Genomic DNA, 18,108 nt, shown 5'->3' with positions numbered 1-18,108 from the left:
GTCTTGTGATTTTTGGGCCATTGGTATCTGAGTTTTTATGTGTTTTATGTACTCTTGAGTACATATGGCTTGAGTATACTATGGCTTCTCTGGTAGAGAGGATGACCCAGGATCTGGCAGCCGAAGGGTCAGGGCTGCTGTGGGACTAAGGATGGACTTTGAGGCCTAGTCTGCCCTCTGATTGCCCTTTGCTTGGCCACAACTGCCCTCTGCTGGCTGGGGAAGTGAATGATTGCGCTTTTGGGCAGTCAGAGGACTTCTAACAAGTCTCAAATTTCTTGCTTGTTTTTAGTCATCGTTCCCTCAGTCATAAGCAGCCTCTCCTGATACACAGCCCCATGGATATTCCCAGTGGCAAAGGCATATCTGTATTAGTATAAATATTGACTTGTTTGACCAGGTTGAGGGCATTTTTAGTGCAATTACCTCTGCTCTTTGGGCCAAAATTCTATCAGATTTGGCTAAGCCCAACACAGCTCCAGAATTGGACACCACTGCTTCTCCCCCATACCTCTGTCTTATATATACTTGCTCATCTGTGTACCAAGTGACCTCAGTGTCCAATATTGGATGGTCAGATAAGTCATTTCTGGGCCTGTATACTTGGCCAAGAATCCCACCACTTTCATGGAGAGGTCCCCTGAGATCCAGGTCTGGAAGTAAGGAGGCTGAGTTTAGGGCTGTATTTGGCAGGAAGCAGATTAGTGGGGGTGCTGAGCAGTAAATCCTGGTAATGAGTCAAGCAAGTGTTGCTTAGTCATTGTTCTGGGGGTTGTTTAAGGATCTCTTTGATGGCATGGGGTGCTGATACATAGTTCATTTCCCAGTGTTAATTTGTCTGTATCTTTGACTTGCAGATCAGTGGCCCTGATGCTACAGAAGCACGGCAGCCATTCTGACACCATTGGGTCTAGTTTCTTTGACAGGTAGCCACAGGCCTGTTTCACGGGCCTAGCAACAGGCTTAAGAGTCATTTGGCTATGCCTTTGCTCTAATCCACAGAGGTGAAAAGACTTAGTCACATCAGGCAGCCCTAGGGCAGGAGCCATCAATAAAGACTGTTTAAGTCCATTGAAAGAGTCCTCCTGAGCTTCAGTCCATTTGAAAATCTCTTTATTTGGTGATTTCATAATCCATAAATGGCACAAGCTTGTTGACCTGAGGAACAGCCAGACTTCCCACCTTGATGTCACAGTGGGGATTTTCAGAAGAGTCTTTTTTTTCTGTCTTCTGACAGCCAGCATTGCCCCCTTCAGAGTGTGCTGAAGTATGTTACCTTCTTTTGACATACTTGGTTCTTTTTGGCTGATGCTTGGTACCCCAGAACACCTAGAGGCATCAGTAAGTCTTCTTTGCTTCGCTGGCATTCTTCCAGGATCTCTGTTGCCACTAAGAGGTCATCTACAGGTTGCAGGAGTGTGGTCTTGGGGTGTGCCCACCAGTACTCACCACGGTCCTCATGTAGAGCCTCATTGATAATGGTGAAAAAATTCTTGATTCCCTAGGGTAGCCAGGTCAAATAAATTGTCCATTGAATCCTTTGTCAAGATCATGCCATTCAAAGGCAAGTAGCATCTGGCTTTTAGGTCCTGGGGTTAGACTGAAGAAAACATCTTTAAAATCTAATATGGATAGCTCCAGTGAACTCAAGAGAATGTATGTGTTAGGCACCATGGGGTAGATGACCAGAACTCCTTATTGACCTCTTGAAGGTCCTGCACAAGCCTATAATCATTGGAGTTAGGTATTTTTAACTGGGAGGCGCGGAGTGTTCCATGGAGAATAGTAGGGTATAAGAATCCCCAAATCTCTAAATCAGGGAAAGATCCCCTTCTTGGCTCCCAGTGTCATCGGATATCTTTCAACCTGATCTGGGGTAGCCCCTGGTCTTAATTCTATCGAAATAGGGTCTCGATGAGCTGTCTGTCCCATTCCCCCAGTCACTGCCCAGGCTGAGGGGAACCGTGACAGCCATGTGGAAATTCCTTCTCCAGTGCGCTTCATTTTTTTGTGTGTAGTCTATATTCATCTTCTAAAGGTAAAGTGAGGCCTGTATTGGTTCCCATCTTGACTTGTGGTGGGATTTTCCTTGGGATTGATTGTGATTTGGGTCCTGATTATGTTAGCAGTTCTCCTCCTAATTGTAGGTAGAGGCTTTCAGGCATGGCTAGGAAGATGTGGGATGCCCATCCTGTCCCGAGGTCCACTATTCTCTGGTTAGTCCATGTATATTGATTGATACCTGTGGCCCCCTATAACCATGACTTATTTGATGGTTTTCCATGAGTCTCTGTAAGGACCAAATGTTAGGCTATTGTGTCTACTAGAAACTTGATGGGTTTTCTCTCCACTCCAACGGTTACTCTATGTTTGGGAAGTGGCCAGTGCTGGTAGACGGAAGGAGATGAAAGAAGGAAATCCACGTCCTGCGAAAAAGGTGGAGGTGGCAGTTGGTTTAGGTTTCTCTCTCTTATCTTCTTAACCACTAGGATGTGTGTTAGTCAGGTGTGTAGATTGTATTTGAGATCTTTCCAGGTAGTAATGTAGGGGACTTGGTCTGTGTGTCTGATCAGACTATAGATGACATCCTTGACTTTCTGTAACTTGTCTCTTCAGGTGGCCATCCAGCATGGAAACCTGGCAACTTCCACCTGCCAATAATGATTAGTCTGTCCATCCTACCATCTGGTCCCAGTTCTAAAGTTTTTAAACTTATCCAGGAAAAGCACTGGGGGGAGGGAGACATCTGGGTCTGTTCCATCCTTCTAACCTTGATACAAGAAAATAATTCAGACACGATTTAAACAAACAGCCAAAGGACACAGAAACATGAATGCTGATTTGAATATAGTAACAAAAGAGAAAGTGAGATGATGACAAAGTGGGCATGACCTGAAATGTCTCTCTAAAGAAATTAGAGGACCCAGCCCCTTACTGATAGATCTGGTAGGTCTCTTGGTACTGCTGACTCTTGGCGTCTAGTGGATCTGCTGCAGTCGTCTGTGTCAGTCCTAAATCACAGGTTACAGATTTACCAGAGTTAAAGCAGGCAGACACTCAGACAAACATTATCCAGAGAATACTTATCAATCAGTCTTTGACTTTAAAGGTTTGGGGTCCTGATGGAGGGGTAACGGGGTCCCAAAAGAGCCCCAAAATATTATGCCCAGATTGCCCGTAGACCCCCATAGTCAAGCAGGAATTCCACTCATATGCAAAAGCAAAGAGTCTTTGATCAAGCTCGAGCTTGTACCTTCGAATCTTTCCAATGCAGTGGTTGGGTGTGGAAGGTCCCAAGCTGGTGAAGCTTTGCCTTTTTATCACAGTTACAGCAAGACAAGTAAATCACAATTTAGCAGTTACTTGATTGGGCAACATTTGAAAATTGTAGCTTGGAGCATTTCTATGGACTAGTAATGATTTTAGCTAGTTATGAATAATTATGGTTAACTAGAGTAATTTTTTTTTTAACTTTATCTGCCTTTATTTTATGCTGAATTTATTCCCGGGCCATGAGTTTTTGTTTCTTCAGTTTCTTCTGGGATATCTTTTTCTTCTGTGCAACCTCCTCTTCTGGCTTTGGAACGATCTGTTCCTTCTCAGTGAGAGATGATGTCAATGTGGCAGGGGGAGCTCATGTGTGGGTTAATCCGGCCATGAGCTCTGTAGGTTCGTCGGCGCATCTTAGGTGCCTTGTTCACCTGGATGTGTTCAATGACTAGAGAATCTACGTCTAAACCCTTAAGTTCAGCGTTACTCTCGGCATTTTTAAGCATGTGCAGCAAAAATTCAGCACTCTTTTTTGGCCACCGACCCTGTGTCCAGCCCCACTGTTTGGCCTGGGCGCACCTACCAACTCCACCATTATACCGCCGGAATGGCACACATTCCTTCTTTAAGGTGACATCCTTCAGATACTTGGTGGCTTTGCGGATATGCATTCCCTTGATGGCCTGGGCAGTTTCCCGGGTGTTCTTAAAGTGAACACGAAGGTTTGACCCTCTTGATTTGCATGATTTTGTGGGGTTTTCTGGGTCAAGAGAGTATCGAACCATCTTGGCAGGTGACCTCTGGCCGCTTACAGGAAGAGGAGTAATTTTTTTTAAAAACAACTGGAATATTAGGTACTTTCCTCTTTGGAGCTGATTGGTGGTTATTAAGGGTGGAGTGGCTGTTTTTAGGAAAGTTATGGCTGTTGATAGTGGTGTCTTGGTTTCTGGAGTAAGCTGTGTTTTTTTCCAGTAACTGAGCTCAGCCTGTGGACAAGCGTAACATAAGATGGAGACTAAATACAAAATGCAGGTTGTAATGTCAGACTGGGCCCTTCAGATCTCTGTTTTTTCCTTTTACCATCATCAATCTCATCACTGAGTTCTATCTTGTTGGTAGAACCTGGTGTCATATTTAGGGACAAATTCCTTTTCCAATGCAGTGGAGAGTTTCCCCATTCACTGTGCTCTGCCTCCATCTTCTTCCAAGGACAAGTAGCCTGAAGCTGCCTCTGTTGCTTTATTTGGACCATCTTCATGGTCCACTGCTCTTTCTTTAGCCACATGCAGTCCATACATTGACCCAGCTCCTAAATCCAATTTGTACTAGAGAAAATTTGTGCTTTTTTTCTTTTTTAATCATATGCACTTTAATTGGAGGGCCTTGTTGGCTTTTTGTTCACAACCAAAGTAAGGGTTCTGGGGCTGCATAATGTTCGTTTTTGTGTCCATCAAACTTTTTTTTTTTTTTTTTTTTTTTATGAGACAGGGTTTCTCTGTATAGCCCTGGCTGTCCTGGGACTCACTTTGTAGACCAGGCTGGCCTCAAACTCAGAAATCCACCTGCCTCTGCCTCCCAAGTGCTGGGATTAAAGGCGTGCGTCACCACCACTCAGCCCATCAAACTTTTTAATGCAGTGGGAAAGAACCTCATGCAATCAAAAGGAATGAACCTCAAAAGTTTAGGTATAGGAGTTGGAAGAAATTGTGAAGAATTTAAAATGGTAGAGGAGGCAGTTGGGAGAAGCAGAGTGAAAGTGGTTGAGCCTCTTCTCTCTCTGTCTTTCTCCCCTGTCCCTTCACCTCTCCCGCCCTCCATGCCTCTCCTCTCTCTCCACCCTTTCATAAGGCTATTCTTCGTTCCATAGGTAGAAACTCTCTCTGAGTCACTTGCTCCCTGCCCCTAACCTCACTGCATGTTTCCTTCACAGAGACTGCTTCTCTTTGTAACATTTACAAGGTTAACAGGTCAGAGTCTGGACAACATAGTCATGAAGTTCAAGGCCTACTCAACAGACAGCCTCTTTTTGTCTACAAGGATAAAAAGTGTCATGCCATTGGTGCTCATAGGAACAGCATGAATGCTACAAAGATCTGTGAAAAAGAGGTTGACACTCTGAAAGATGGAATTGACATTTTCAAAGGTCTGCTGCTTCACATAGTGCAGGAGACTAACACAACCGGAAGTAAGTTTCAAATGGCCCAATAAGGCTGGGGTGTAGCTCATTAGTGGGGTGTTTGGCAGCATACATGAGGTTTTAGATTAAATCCCCCTGTTACAAAATAAGTAAAAGAGCATATCAGACAGCCCCCCATAGGAAAGAACAGGGTGACAGATTAGGGACATTCACTGTTTTTATGGAAGAAAAAAAAAAAAAAAGAATCACTGTTAGTTCTATCTAAGATATCCAGCAGCAAGGGCAAAATATAGAGGGTAAAGCAAGGTCAGTGGATGAGAAGGGATGGTCAGTAGGCAGACAGGAATAAACAAGGCCAGAAGCTAATCTCTTTCCAATGGGCATAGAGCCCCTCACTCTGCAGGCTGAGGTGTGTGGCCAGTATGAAGTAGACAAACATTTCACAGGATACGCCATTGTTAGCCTCAATGGAAAGAATATATTCCGTGTTGACACAAGCACTGGCAACTGGACCCAACTGGATCATGAATTCGAGAAGTTTATAGAAATGTGCAAGGAAGACAAGGTTTTAGCTGCCTTTTTAAAGAAGACTACAGAGGGCGACTGCAGGACCTGGCTTGATGAGCTCATGTTGCACTGGAAAGAACATCTGGAGCCTGCAGGTAACTGGGAAGATGGAGTGAAAAGCTTTCTGCAGGTCTGGTAGTGGTGAGAGTGGATCTGGAAGGAGTGAGGAGGAAAATGTGTGCCATTAAAATGAAAATACATGTATGCAAGCATGACAATCTCAGTGAACAAATGTACTGTGTTTAGAAATGTCTTGCTTAAATATAGAGACCCACAGCAGATATTTTATGCAGAACATTCAACCCTAAATGGGATGCCTTCAACACATCTCTCTCCCAGAGGTCAGGGAATGGTGCGGAAGAGGAGGCACACAACATGTAAGAACCAGAGGGCATTGAGGATACCAAGGATTTCTCCTCTTAAGTCAACACGATCCACACACATATGAACTCACAGGTACTGGAGCAGCATTCACAGGGACTGACTGCACCACGTCCTCAGTGCTTGTATTATGGCTTCCAGTTTCATGTTTTTATGAGTTTCCTGAACAAAGGAACAAGTTTGTCTCTGACTCTTGCTTGTGTCCACCTTAGGCAGTGTTCCTTCTGTTGGTCTATATTGTTTGATTTTTAATGTGATAGTTCTTGTTTTTTCTTCCTTCATTTTTTTGTTTTTGTTTTTGTTTTTTTGTTTTTCGAGACAGGGTTTCTCTGTGTAGCACTGGCTGTCCTGGAACTCACTTTGTAGACCAGGCTGGCCTTGAACTCAGAAATTCGCCTGTCTCTGCCTCCCGAGTGCTGGGATTAAAGGTGTGCACCACCACACCCGGCTTTCCTTCATTTTTTAAAAAAATGAATAAATGAATGAGTGTGACCTTAGCCACTAAGGTGAAGGTTCACAACACACTGTCATTTATACCTGCTGAGAGATGGAAAATCAATTTTCTCTGAATAATAACTCTGGGAATATCAAATACTCCAAGGAAGATTACAAGATCAGTAACTGACCAATAAATAAGCAGTGACACAGGTTTGTGGGTTTTTTTTGGGGGGGGTTTGGTGTGCGTGTGTGTGTGTGTGTGTGTGTGTGTGTGTGTGTGTGTGTGTGTTTGCTTTTATTTGGTTGCAATTGGTGGTTTCTTTCATTTTTGTTATTTTTCTTTTTGCTGATATTATATTTTGTTTTCTAGATTATGGGCATTTCTAGATATAGTTGGGTTTGCTTTCATTTTTGAGAAACAACTTAAAGTTGTATAGGTAGAGAGAAGGGAGGAGAGGATCTGGGTGAACTTGAAGGAGAAGAATATGATCAAAATATATTTAAATTAAAAATAGTTTTAAATAATAAGAAAAATATCTTTAAAAACTACTTATAAGTGGTAGTTACAAATTCAAAGACTATCACATATTATATTTAATTGTTGAGAAAAAGGAGATTTCCTTTCCTTCCATATTCCCATGAGCACTGTCCAGATGCTCTACCCTTGAGCTAGAGTCTCTTCACAGAGAGACTGCATTAATTAGGGAAGCAGAAAACCCGGACTGATCAGGGGCACAAGTCCCTTCCAGTCCCAGCCAGCACCGGGGTAGCTTGGGTGTGGAGTCTGCTGACACCCGCAAGCTACCAACAAGACCCTCCACGGGATCTTAAGATCTCTGGAAGTGGATCACAACTTCTTCCAGGAGGCAGGTTCGAACACCAGATATCTGGGCACCTTCCCTGCAAGAGGAGAGCTTGCCTGAAGAGAGTACTCTGAAAACTGAAACTCAGGAGAGAGCTAGTCTCCCAGGTCTGCTGATAGAGGCTAACATAAACACTTGAGGAACAAGATCTAACTAGAGACAACTACAACAACTAACTCCAGAGATTACCAGATGGCGAAAGGCAAACGTAAGAATCTTACTAACAGAAACCAAGACCACTCACCATCATCAGAACCCAGGACTCCCACCCCACCCATTCCTGGGCACCCCAACACACTCAAAAAGATAGTCCCTGATTTAAAAGCATATCTCATGATGATGGTAGAGGACATCAAGAAGGACTTTAATAATTCACTTAAAGAAATACAGGAGAACACTGCTAAGCAGGTAGAAGACCTTAATGAGGAAGCCCAAAAATCCCTTAAAGAATTGCAGGAAAACATGACCAAACAGGTGATGGAATTGAATAAAACCATCCAAGACCTAAAAAGGTAAGTAGACACAATAAAGAAAACCCAAAGTGAGGCAACGCTGGAGATAGAAACCCTAGGAAAGAAACCTGGAACCATAGATGCAAGCATCGGCAACAGAATAGAAGAGATGGAAGAGAGAATCTCAGGTGCAGAAGATTCCATAGAGAACATCGGCACAACAATCAAAGAAAATACAAAATGCAAAAAGATCCTAACTCAAAACATCCAGGAAATCCAGGACACAATGAGAAGACCAAACCTACAGATAATAGGAGTAGATGAGAATGAAGATTTTCAACTTAAAGAGCCAGCAAATATCTTCAACAAAATTATAGAAGAAAATTTCCCAAACCTAAAGAAAGAGATGCCCATGAACATACAAGAAGCCTACAGAACTCCAAATAGACTGGACCAGAAAAGAAATTCTTCCCAACACATAATAATCAGAACAACAAATGCACTAAATAAAGATAGAATATTAAAAGCAGTAAGGGAAAAAGGTCAACTAACATATAAAGGCAGGCCTATCAGAATTACACCAGACTTTTCACCAGAGACTATGAAAGCCAGAAGAGCCTGTACAGATGTTATACAGACACTAAGAGAACACAAATGCCAGTCCAGGTTACTATACCCAGCAAAACTCTCAATTACCATAGATGGAGAAACCAAAGTATTCCACGACAGAAACCAAATTCACACATTATCTTTCCACGAATCCAGCCCTTCAAAGGATAATAACAGAAAAAAACCAATACAAGGATGGAAACCATGTCCTAGAAAAAGCAAGAAGGTAATCCCTCAACAAACCTAAAAGAAGACAGTCACAAGAACAGAATGCCAATTCTAAAAACAAAAATAATCGGAAGCAACAATTACTTTTCCTTAATATCTCTTAGTATCAATGTACTCAATTCCCCAATAAAAAGACATAGACTAACAGACTGGCTACACAAACAGGACCCAGGAAACCCATCTCAGTGAAAAAAACAGAGACTACCTCAGAGTGAAAGGCTGGAAAACAATTTTCCAAGCAAATGGTCTGAAGAAACAAGCTGGAATAGCCATTCTAATATTGAATAAAATCGACTTCCAACCCAAAGTTATTAAAAAAGACAAGGACTTCATACTCATCAAAGGTAAAATCCTCCAAGAGGAACTCTCAATTCTGAATATCTATGCTCCAAATGCAAGGGCAGCCACATTCATTAAAGAAACTTTATTCCAGGGATGAAGGGACGGTTTAATATACAGAAATCCATCAACATAATCCTTTATATAAACAAACTCAAAGCCAAAAACCACATGATCATCTCATTAGATGCGGAGAAAGCATTTGACAAAATCCAACACCCCTTCATGATAAAAGTCTTGGAAAGATCAGGAATTCAAGGCCCATACCTAAACATGATAAAAGCAATCTACAGCAAACCAGTAGGTAACGTCAAAGTGAATGGTGAGAAGCTGGAAGCAATCCCACTAAAATCAGGGACTAGACAAGGCTGCCCACTTTCTCCCTACCTATTCAACATTGTACTTGAAGTCCTAGCCAGAGCAATTGGACAACAAAAGGAGATCAAGGTGATACAAATTGGAAAAGAAGAAGTCAAAATATCACTATTTGCAGATGATATGATAGTATATATAAGTGACCCTAAAAATTCCACCAGAGAACTCCTAAACCTGATAAACAGCTTCGGTGGAGTAGCTGGATATAAAATTAACTTAAACAAGTCAATGGCCTTTCTCTACACAAAGAATAAACAGGCTGAGAAAGAAATTAGGGAAACTACACCCTTCCCAATAGTCACAAATAATATAAAATACTTTGGCGTGACTCTAACTAAGGAAGTGAAAGGTCTGTATGATAAGAACTTCAAGTCTCTGAAGAAAGAAATTAAAGAAGATCTCAGAAGATGGAAAGATCTCCCATGCTCATGGATTGGCAGGATCAATATAGTAAAAATGGCTATCCTGCCAAAAGCAATCTACAGATTCAATGCAATCCCCATCAAAATTCCAACTCAATTCTTCAATGAATTAGAAAGAGCAATCTGCAAATTCATCTGGAATAACAAAAAACCTAGGATAGCAAAAACTCTTCTCAAGGATAAAAGAACCTCTGGTTGAATCACCATGCCTGACCTAAAGCTTTACTACAGAGCAATTGTGATTAAAAACGGCATGGTACTGGTATAGCGACAGAAAAGTAGACCAATGGAATAGAATTGAAGACCCAGAAATGAACCCACACACCTATGGCCACTTGATCTTTGACAAGGGAGCTAAAACCATCCAGTGGAAAAAAGACAGCATTTTCAACAAATGGTGCTGACACAACTGGTTGTTATCATGTAGAAGAATGTGAACTGATCCATTCCTATCTCCTTGTACTAAGGTCAAATCTAAGTGGATCAAGGAGCTCCACATAAAACCAGAGCCACTGAATCTTATAGAGGAGAAAGTGGGGAAAAGCCTCGAAGATATTGGCACAGGGGAAAAATTCCTGACTAGAACAGCAATGGCTTGTGCTGTAAGATTGAGAATTGACAAATGGGACCGCATGAAACTGCAAAGCTTCTGTAAGGCAAAAGACACCGTCAATAAGACAAAAAGGCCACCAACAGATTGGGAAAGGATCTTTACCTATCCTAAGTCAGATAGAGGACTAATATCCAATATATATAAAGAACTCAAGAAGGTGGACTCCAGAAAATCAAATAACCCCATTAAAAAGTGGGGCTCAGAGCTAAACAAAGAATTCTCACCTGAGGAATACCGAATGGCTGAGAAACACCTGAAAAAAATGTTCAGCATCTTTAATTATCAGGGAAATGCAAATCAAAACAACCCTGAGATTCCACCTCACACCAGTCAGAAGGGCTAAGATCAAGAATTCAGCTGACAGCAGATGCTGGCGAGGATGTGTAGAAAGAGGAACACTCCTCCATTGTTGGTGGGATTACAAGCTTGTACAACCACTCTGGAAATCAGTCTGGTGGTTCCTCAGAAAATTGGACATAGTACTACCAGAGTATCCCGCAATACCTCTCCTGGGCATATATCCAGAAGATGTTCCAACTAGTAAGAAAGAAACATGCTCCACTATGTTCATAGCAGCCTTATTTATAATAGCCAGAAGCTGGAAAGAAGCCAGATGCCCCTCAACAGAGGAATGGATTTTTAAAAATGTGGTACATTTATACAATGGAGTACTACTCAGCTATTAAAAAGAATGAATTTATGAAATTCCTAGGCAAATGGTTGGACCTGGAGGGCATTATGCTGAGTGAGGTAACCCAATCACAAAAGAACTCAAATGATATATACTCACTGATAAATGGATATTAGCCCAAAAACTTAGAATACCCAAGATATAAGTTACAATTTGCAAAACACATGAAACTCAAGAAGAATGAAGACCAAAGTGTGGGCACTTTGCCCCTTCTTAGAATTGGGAACTTAACACCCATGGAAGAAATTACAGAGACAAAGTTTGGAGCTGAGACAAAAGGATGGACCATCTAGAGATTGCCATATCCAGGGATCCATCCCATAATCAGCCTCCAAACGCTGACACCATTGCATACACTAGCAAGATTTTGCTGAAAGGACCCTGATATAGCTGTCTCTTGTGAGACTACACCGGGGCCTAGCAAACACAGAAGTGGATGCTCACAGTCAGCTATTGGATGGATCACAGGGCCCTCAATGGAGGAGCTAGAGAAAATAACCAAGGAACTGAAGAACAACGTTATGAACTAACCAGTACCCCGGAGCTCTTGACTCTAGCTGCATGTGTATCAAAAGATGACCTAGTCGGCCATCAGTGGAAAGAGAGGCCCATTGGTTGTGCAAACTTTATGTGCCCCAGGGGAACGCCAGGGCCAAAAAGTGGGAGTGGGTGGGTAGGGGAGTGTGGGGGGGAGTGTATGGGGGACTTTTGGGATAGCATTGGAAATGTAAATGAGGAAAATACCTAATTAAAAAAATAAAAATTAAATCTGTATTTGGCCCAAACCTTAAAAAAAATGTAGCTTTCAGACTCCTCTTCATTTTCTTTTCCTCTTTAATTAGTAAATCCAGCCATATCTGGGTTGGCCCACCATCTATTTATTTGAATTTAAGACCTTTGTGTTCTGTCTGCCATGTGCCCCTTATGCAGACAGACCCCAGGCTGTTCCTTCCTTCCTTACTCTTTTGTGGACCTCTGTCCTTGATGTTACTGCTCCTGACAGTCTATCCTGATGGGAATTTTCTGTACCTTATTGGCTGTGACTCAGGAACACAGTCTCCTAACTCCACCCCCAGCCTTGAGCCCTTAGCATCCCTGAGCTTCCACCAGTGCCCGTGTCTTTCTTTCTGGTCATTCTCACTATGCTTCTCAACATGGCAGCTCCAACATCCCACAGAGCATCATGGAGCATCCCACTGTGCACATTTTCCAGAATGCTTTGCTGTTCCATCCACTTGGGCACATGAACATCTCTGAAATGTTTGATCAGCACTCTTCAACTACTAGACTTATTAGCCATCTTAGGTTTTCTCTGTCTTATACTGACGTCCACTCTCTGACCAGTTCCAGGAAGATATTCCCAGAAGTCTGCTTTAGGTCCAAGGGATCTGGCATTGTGTTGTTCTAATTTCATTCTGTTGCTGTGATAAAACACTCTGGCCTAAAGCTACTTAAGGGGAAATAGGATATCTTGCTCTGTGTTCTGTCACTTTAAAGTGACTCCATGACTATGGCATATCTGATAAAAGACAACTTTTAATTGAGTCTTGCATATGGTTCTAGAGGTTTAAGCCATTATCATCATGGTTGGGATCATTGTGGTACATAGGCAGATATGGTAGTTGACAATTCTACATCCAGTTCCAAAGGCAGAAAGAAGTAGCAGGCTCTGGGCTAGAAATGGGCTTTTTGAAACTTCAAACTCTTCTCCAGGAACATGCCCTCCAATAAGGCCATACCTACTCTTACTATGGCACACAAACAATCCTCGTTTCATAGTGCCACTCTCTAAAAACCAAGCATTCAAATATTTGAGTCTATGGGGGCCATCCTTATTCAAACCACTGCATTCCACTCCCTCGCCCCCATAGGCTTGCAGCCATATCACAATGTAAAAATGCATTTGGTCCAACTTCAACAATTCTACAGTCTATCACAGTCTCTATCCCTTTTAAAAGGTTAAAGTCTCTTTTAAGACTCAATGCAACCCCTTCACAGTAACACACTGTAAGATTACAGTGAAAATGCAGACCCCAAACTTCCAACATACAATGGCAGAGAATACGCATTTCCATTCCAAAAGGGAGAAAACAGAGCACAGTGAGGAAATACCTGGCAAAAGAAAGATGGATGACCAGCAGGTCAAACTTCAGACCCTACAACTCCATGTCTGATGTCAAAATGCTCTTAAGAATGCCAATCCTATCAGCCTTGTTTGCCTGCCATGGACTTCTGCCCCCTGTGATGGATCTCCACTTGTTAGCAGATCTCCTTGGCAGATATGTCATGACTCTAGCATCTCCAAAATCTTGGTGTTTCTAACATAATCCAGGCTTCATCTTCACAGTTTCACACAAGGGCGTCTCTTGGCCTCTATGCAGGGGCCTCTCTGACCCACAATGGCCTCAGCAGCCTCAATGCAGGGATATCGCTGATACATGGCTGGCCTCAGCAGCCTCCATGCAGGGGCATCCCTGATACATGATGGCCTCAGCGGCTTTACTTAGCTGAGAAGTGAGATTCCACACCCCCTTCGTGTATCTTTGACTCTAAAGCCAGAACCACATGGCCAAAGGTGCCAAAGTTTTCTGCTTGCTTAGGCTGGAACATGGCCCCTCATTCAAATACACTTTCATCAGCTTTCTATATTTGATAGTTTCCATCATTACTCAGCCATCTTTTTAATTGTTTTTTGACAATTTAGAAGTTTATCTGAGCGGACTCTTTCCTGAGGCAACAACCCCTTTTATTTCTTTTAGAATAAGGCTTTTCTTAACATTTTTTAATCTCACTAAGCACTGGAGTTTCTTATTACACTTCCTTGTGTACCTTTCCTCCTCAAACTACTTTTTTTCCTTTTTCTGGTCAGCTTGCTCCTTTCATTATAGAGCTGTATTGGAGGGACCACTAACAACCACATGACCCAGTCAATACTAAGATGTCTTCACATCTCTGTCAAAGCCATTAATGCAAAACTCTTCAATTTAGCTGGAGGGAGAATTTTTATTATTATTTTTGAAGTGGGGCAATAAGCAACCACATTCTTCTCCTCTGAATCCTATTACACCAGGCTATCCTAATTAGTATTGCTCTAGGTACTCCTGTGTTCAATGCTCCTACTAGTATAGCCCACTAACTCCAGCTTAAGATGTTTAATTTCTTTCCTAATCCTAAATTGAATAGTCCTCATTCTGCACACAAGCAACATAGCCTGTCACAGCAATACCCCACTCTCTGGTACCAACGTGTATTCAAATAGGTCACTGTCCTATGTGAGTAGCATGGTGGCACACAGGTAGATATGGTAGCTAAGTGTTCTACATTCCTATTTAAAGGCAGTAAGTAGAGAAACCTGAGGGCTGGAATGGGTTTGGTGAACTTAAGAGGCCACCTGCTGTGACATACTGCCCTCAATATGGCTATAGCAGGGTTTGGTAAATAGTTCTCACAAAGGAGTTCCTTGGTTTACCTAGGGAGAGAATTTGCTTATGGAAGTGTGTATTTTACTTTATCTATATTTTTTTCTGGTCTTTTAAAAGGATCTTTCAGTACCTTGATGATTATTCTATGCGTGATTGCAATTGCCTTTCTCGGATTGATCTTCGGAGTCTCTTGTAAATTAAGACATTTACGTACAAAAAAGGTAGGAAACAGGCTGGGTTCTCACTCTTGTTCTTGGTAATATGAGGTTGATGAGAACATAGGAGACTGGGCTTATCACTCTCAGCCAAGCCCCTGGCCATCACAGTGCCTATCTGTCCACTGGAATGATGCTCCTTGTTAGTCTTGAGCACCCTCTTCACAGCAATGTTAGAGGTGAGTATTGTTGGGCACAAGAGCCTGGCAGACCCAGCCTAAGTCTACAATCAGAGAAGGAGGATGAAGCAGGAAAGTCCTCCTGAGGTAATGGAGAATTCAATGGACCAATGATCCAAATAAATCAAGAAAAATGGAGATGAGGCGATTGATCTCACCTCATAAACAATAAAACTTTCCCTGAAGACTGTGATTAAAATCAATTTGCTTTCTGAGGATGACATAATTCACCACAGTAATTCTTATCCCTAGGACCAAGTCCTGTACATTAGTAGCTCCCAACTTAGGACAGCCCTTAATCCAAAATGATCAAAGTGATCAGACAACTCAAGGAGTGGGCAGTGATGGACTGACCTGGAATCCCAGTACTGAGAAGGCTGAGGCAGAAGAATTAGCAAGTTCAAGGTCAGCCTGGACAGGGCAGTGGTGGTGCATGCCTTTAATCCTAGCACTTGGGAAGCAAAGGGAGGCAGATCTCTGTGTTCAAGGCCAGTCTGGTGTCTAGAGTTCCAGGAGAGCCAGGCTACACAGAGAAACCCTGTCTCGAAAGACAAGGTCAGTCTGGGCTGCATAGTCATATCTTCTCAAAAGAACAAACAAAGCAAACAACGAAAAATCCATTCATTCACACCCCCTTTGTCCTCCTGCTCTCCAGATTGGCCTGCAGTCCTCACCACCACCTCTCTTGGATGACTCTTTGACAGTGCCTACTTCACCACAATCCAGTGTATGTGGAACTATGATTCAATGTCTCTGTCCTCGGAAGTTGAAGTCACCTGTGTTTATGCAGGTAAAGTGGTTTGAGAGCCCACTGCTGTCATTGATAGGTTTTGCCAAATACAGTCTAGAGTGAAAATATAGACTTGTGATGAAGACACCAATGCTCTGTTTTAATATGATCTAAAATTTTCCTGTAAGCATAGACTGATGAAAGGTTTACGTTTAATGTTAGGTGACATATGTTTAAGTCAACATATTCATTTTGGAATAACTTTTGTTGCATAAAATCTTTTAAATCTACCTGGATATTTGGTCAGACTTTCAATTCCAGTATGTAGATAGCTGAGGCAGGAGGATTGCTGTAACAGTTCAAGCCTGTTGTGGATAATAGACTCAGCTCAACTCCAGCTTGGGAGCTAAGGAGAATCCTTGTCCCCAAAAACCTAAAAATGAAAGCTAAAAGGCCAGCAAAGAGAGAAACACGGGTGGATTTTTCTAGCTTTTCATATTTGCTGATTTTCTTTCCATGTTCCCTGACTTTTAAAAATTTTTAATTCACAATATTGCATTGCTGTACTTAAAACTCTAGAAACATCTGAAATCTTATCATACTAGAGCTTACAGTGGTTGAAAGATCTATAATGAAGAATGACAGAGCAAAGGATTGTGCAACCGAGTTCTGTGGTCTGTGGTGTGGGGGACTGTCTGAGAAATGAAGGAGAGTGGGGTCTGCAGCTGATGCCCAGGAGCACACTGTAACCCACACACCCTTTGTCCTCCTGCTCTCCAGATTGATCTGCAGTCCTCAGCACCACCTCTGTTGGATGACTCTTTGACAGTGCCTGAGACGTGTTCAGTAAAGAAAGAAGATGAATTTCCGACAGCATCTCAGAATTCTGTGCTGTTGACTTCAGACGATATTGATGGGATCCCATGAGACTGATGGCCGACAGAGCCTCACGCACCAGGGCATCAGAGTGCACTAGGCTGTTGCCACCAGGGGCTTCCTCTTGCTCTGTTCCTTTCCTTTCTCATTCTTACATGATAGTGCTGTGGAGATCAAGCAGGGCATGGCTCTAAGTTTCTTCTCACTGTGCAAAAACAATGATTTGTCCTGAGTGATTCCATTTTACAAGCAGCACTTGGCTCCCTTCTGAGTGCAATGCAGACATTGGAGGACAGGGCACCTTAATTTAAACATAGATACATGTCAGCCAGGTACCATCCATGATGCAGGTGTTGATAATTAACTTAATCCCCAAGGTAAAAAAATATGCCTCCCATGCACTTATCAAAATAGATTTGAAGTCATGAACACATGTGCATCTCAAATTATATCAGAGAACTAGGTCTGAGAATTTATCTCACCCTCACCTGGTCCCCTAAAGAAGCCACCTAGCCCTGCAATGCTCATGGCCCCCACAAACTTGCCCCTGTCTGTTTGTGTGTCAAGGAACCTTCAGACAGAGGACTCCTGGCCATCTTAAGGCTTCAGCTCCATCCACAATGCTAAAGCCTCCTGCTTGAAACGCTGTCTGACAGTTCATCTGCTGCTCCATGTTAATGTGGGTCTGCATCTCACCTGCTGGATCCTGGGGTCCTGCACCTCACCTCTACAGTTCACTCAGTCCTGACGCCTGGTGCAGCCCTGCAGCCCTGCAGCTCTCCACTGGCTTCCTTACCAGCTCCTCTAACCACCTGCATTGAGTCTGTGAGACTAGAATCCCTCTCTCTGCCTCCAGTCTGGTCGTTGTGAACTCTACTGACAACTCATTCAGTGTTTTGCAGCCATTCTGTGAGCTAAGTACATATAATAACTGTGTGATGTACAGTGTGTGATCTGAGAGTTTATATTAGTAACTAAGACTGAAGAAAGAGAGCCCAGGTTGGCCAGAGACAGTTGTCAATGTTAATTAGGACTACTTGGTAATTATAGCCAGTGACTTGGATGGAACTGGTAAATTAAGACACATATATGAACACCCGTTTTCCTGGCATAGCTCACTCATTCAGGGTTTTACTCACAATATTGTAGCCTTCTAGTGAGTAAATAGTCCATTGGCAAAGACATTGCAAATACTCAATTTTTTTTGCAAATAAATGAAATATCTGGTGATAGGAAGAAAATTCAACATCCGTACTATACCCTGGTCAACAGAGTCTAAGCTTGTTCCGCCAACCCAGTGC

General features: G+C 42.5%; 1 protein-coding gene and 1 pseudogene across 2 annotated transcripts in view; one reads left to right on the top strand and one right to left on the bottom strand.

The window, feature by feature from the left end:
• The window catches only part of Ulbp1 (UL16 binding protein 1), a 28,769-nt gene extending 11,233 nt beyond the window's left edge, over positions 1–17,536 (top strand). Inside the window, exons 2-6 of one of the 2 annotated variants that reach the window (NM_029975.2) lie at positions 5,201–5,455; positions 5,794–6,069; positions 14,925–15,028; positions 15,857–15,991; positions 16,712–17,536. In NM_029975.2, the coding sequence (NP_084251.1) occupies positions 5,201–5,455; positions 5,794–6,069; positions 14,925–15,028; positions 15,857–15,991; positions 16,712–16,858 (917 nt within the window). In that variant the 3' untranslated portion in view covers positions 16,859–17,536. The remainder of the gene's footprint in view (positions 1–5,200; positions 5,456–5,793; positions 6,070–14,924; positions 15,029–15,856; positions 15,992–16,711) is intronic. The other variant, XM_006512492.4, reaches the window with a different exon arrangement.
• Positions 3,500–4,090, bottom strand: Gm46209 (annotated as a pseudogene).
• Positions 17,537–18,108: the final 572 nt, after the last annotated feature.

Source organism: Mus musculus, chromosome 10 (assembly GCF_000001635.26).
Source record: "Mus musculus strain C57BL/6J chromosome 10, GRCm38.p6 C57BL/6J".
Taxonomy (NCBI): domain Eukaryota; kingdom Metazoa; phylum Chordata; class Mammalia; order Rodentia; family Muridae; genus Mus; species Mus musculus.
The sequence above is the reverse complement of the archived record's forward strand: the minus strand, read 5'-3'. Positions and strand labels throughout refer to the sequence as shown.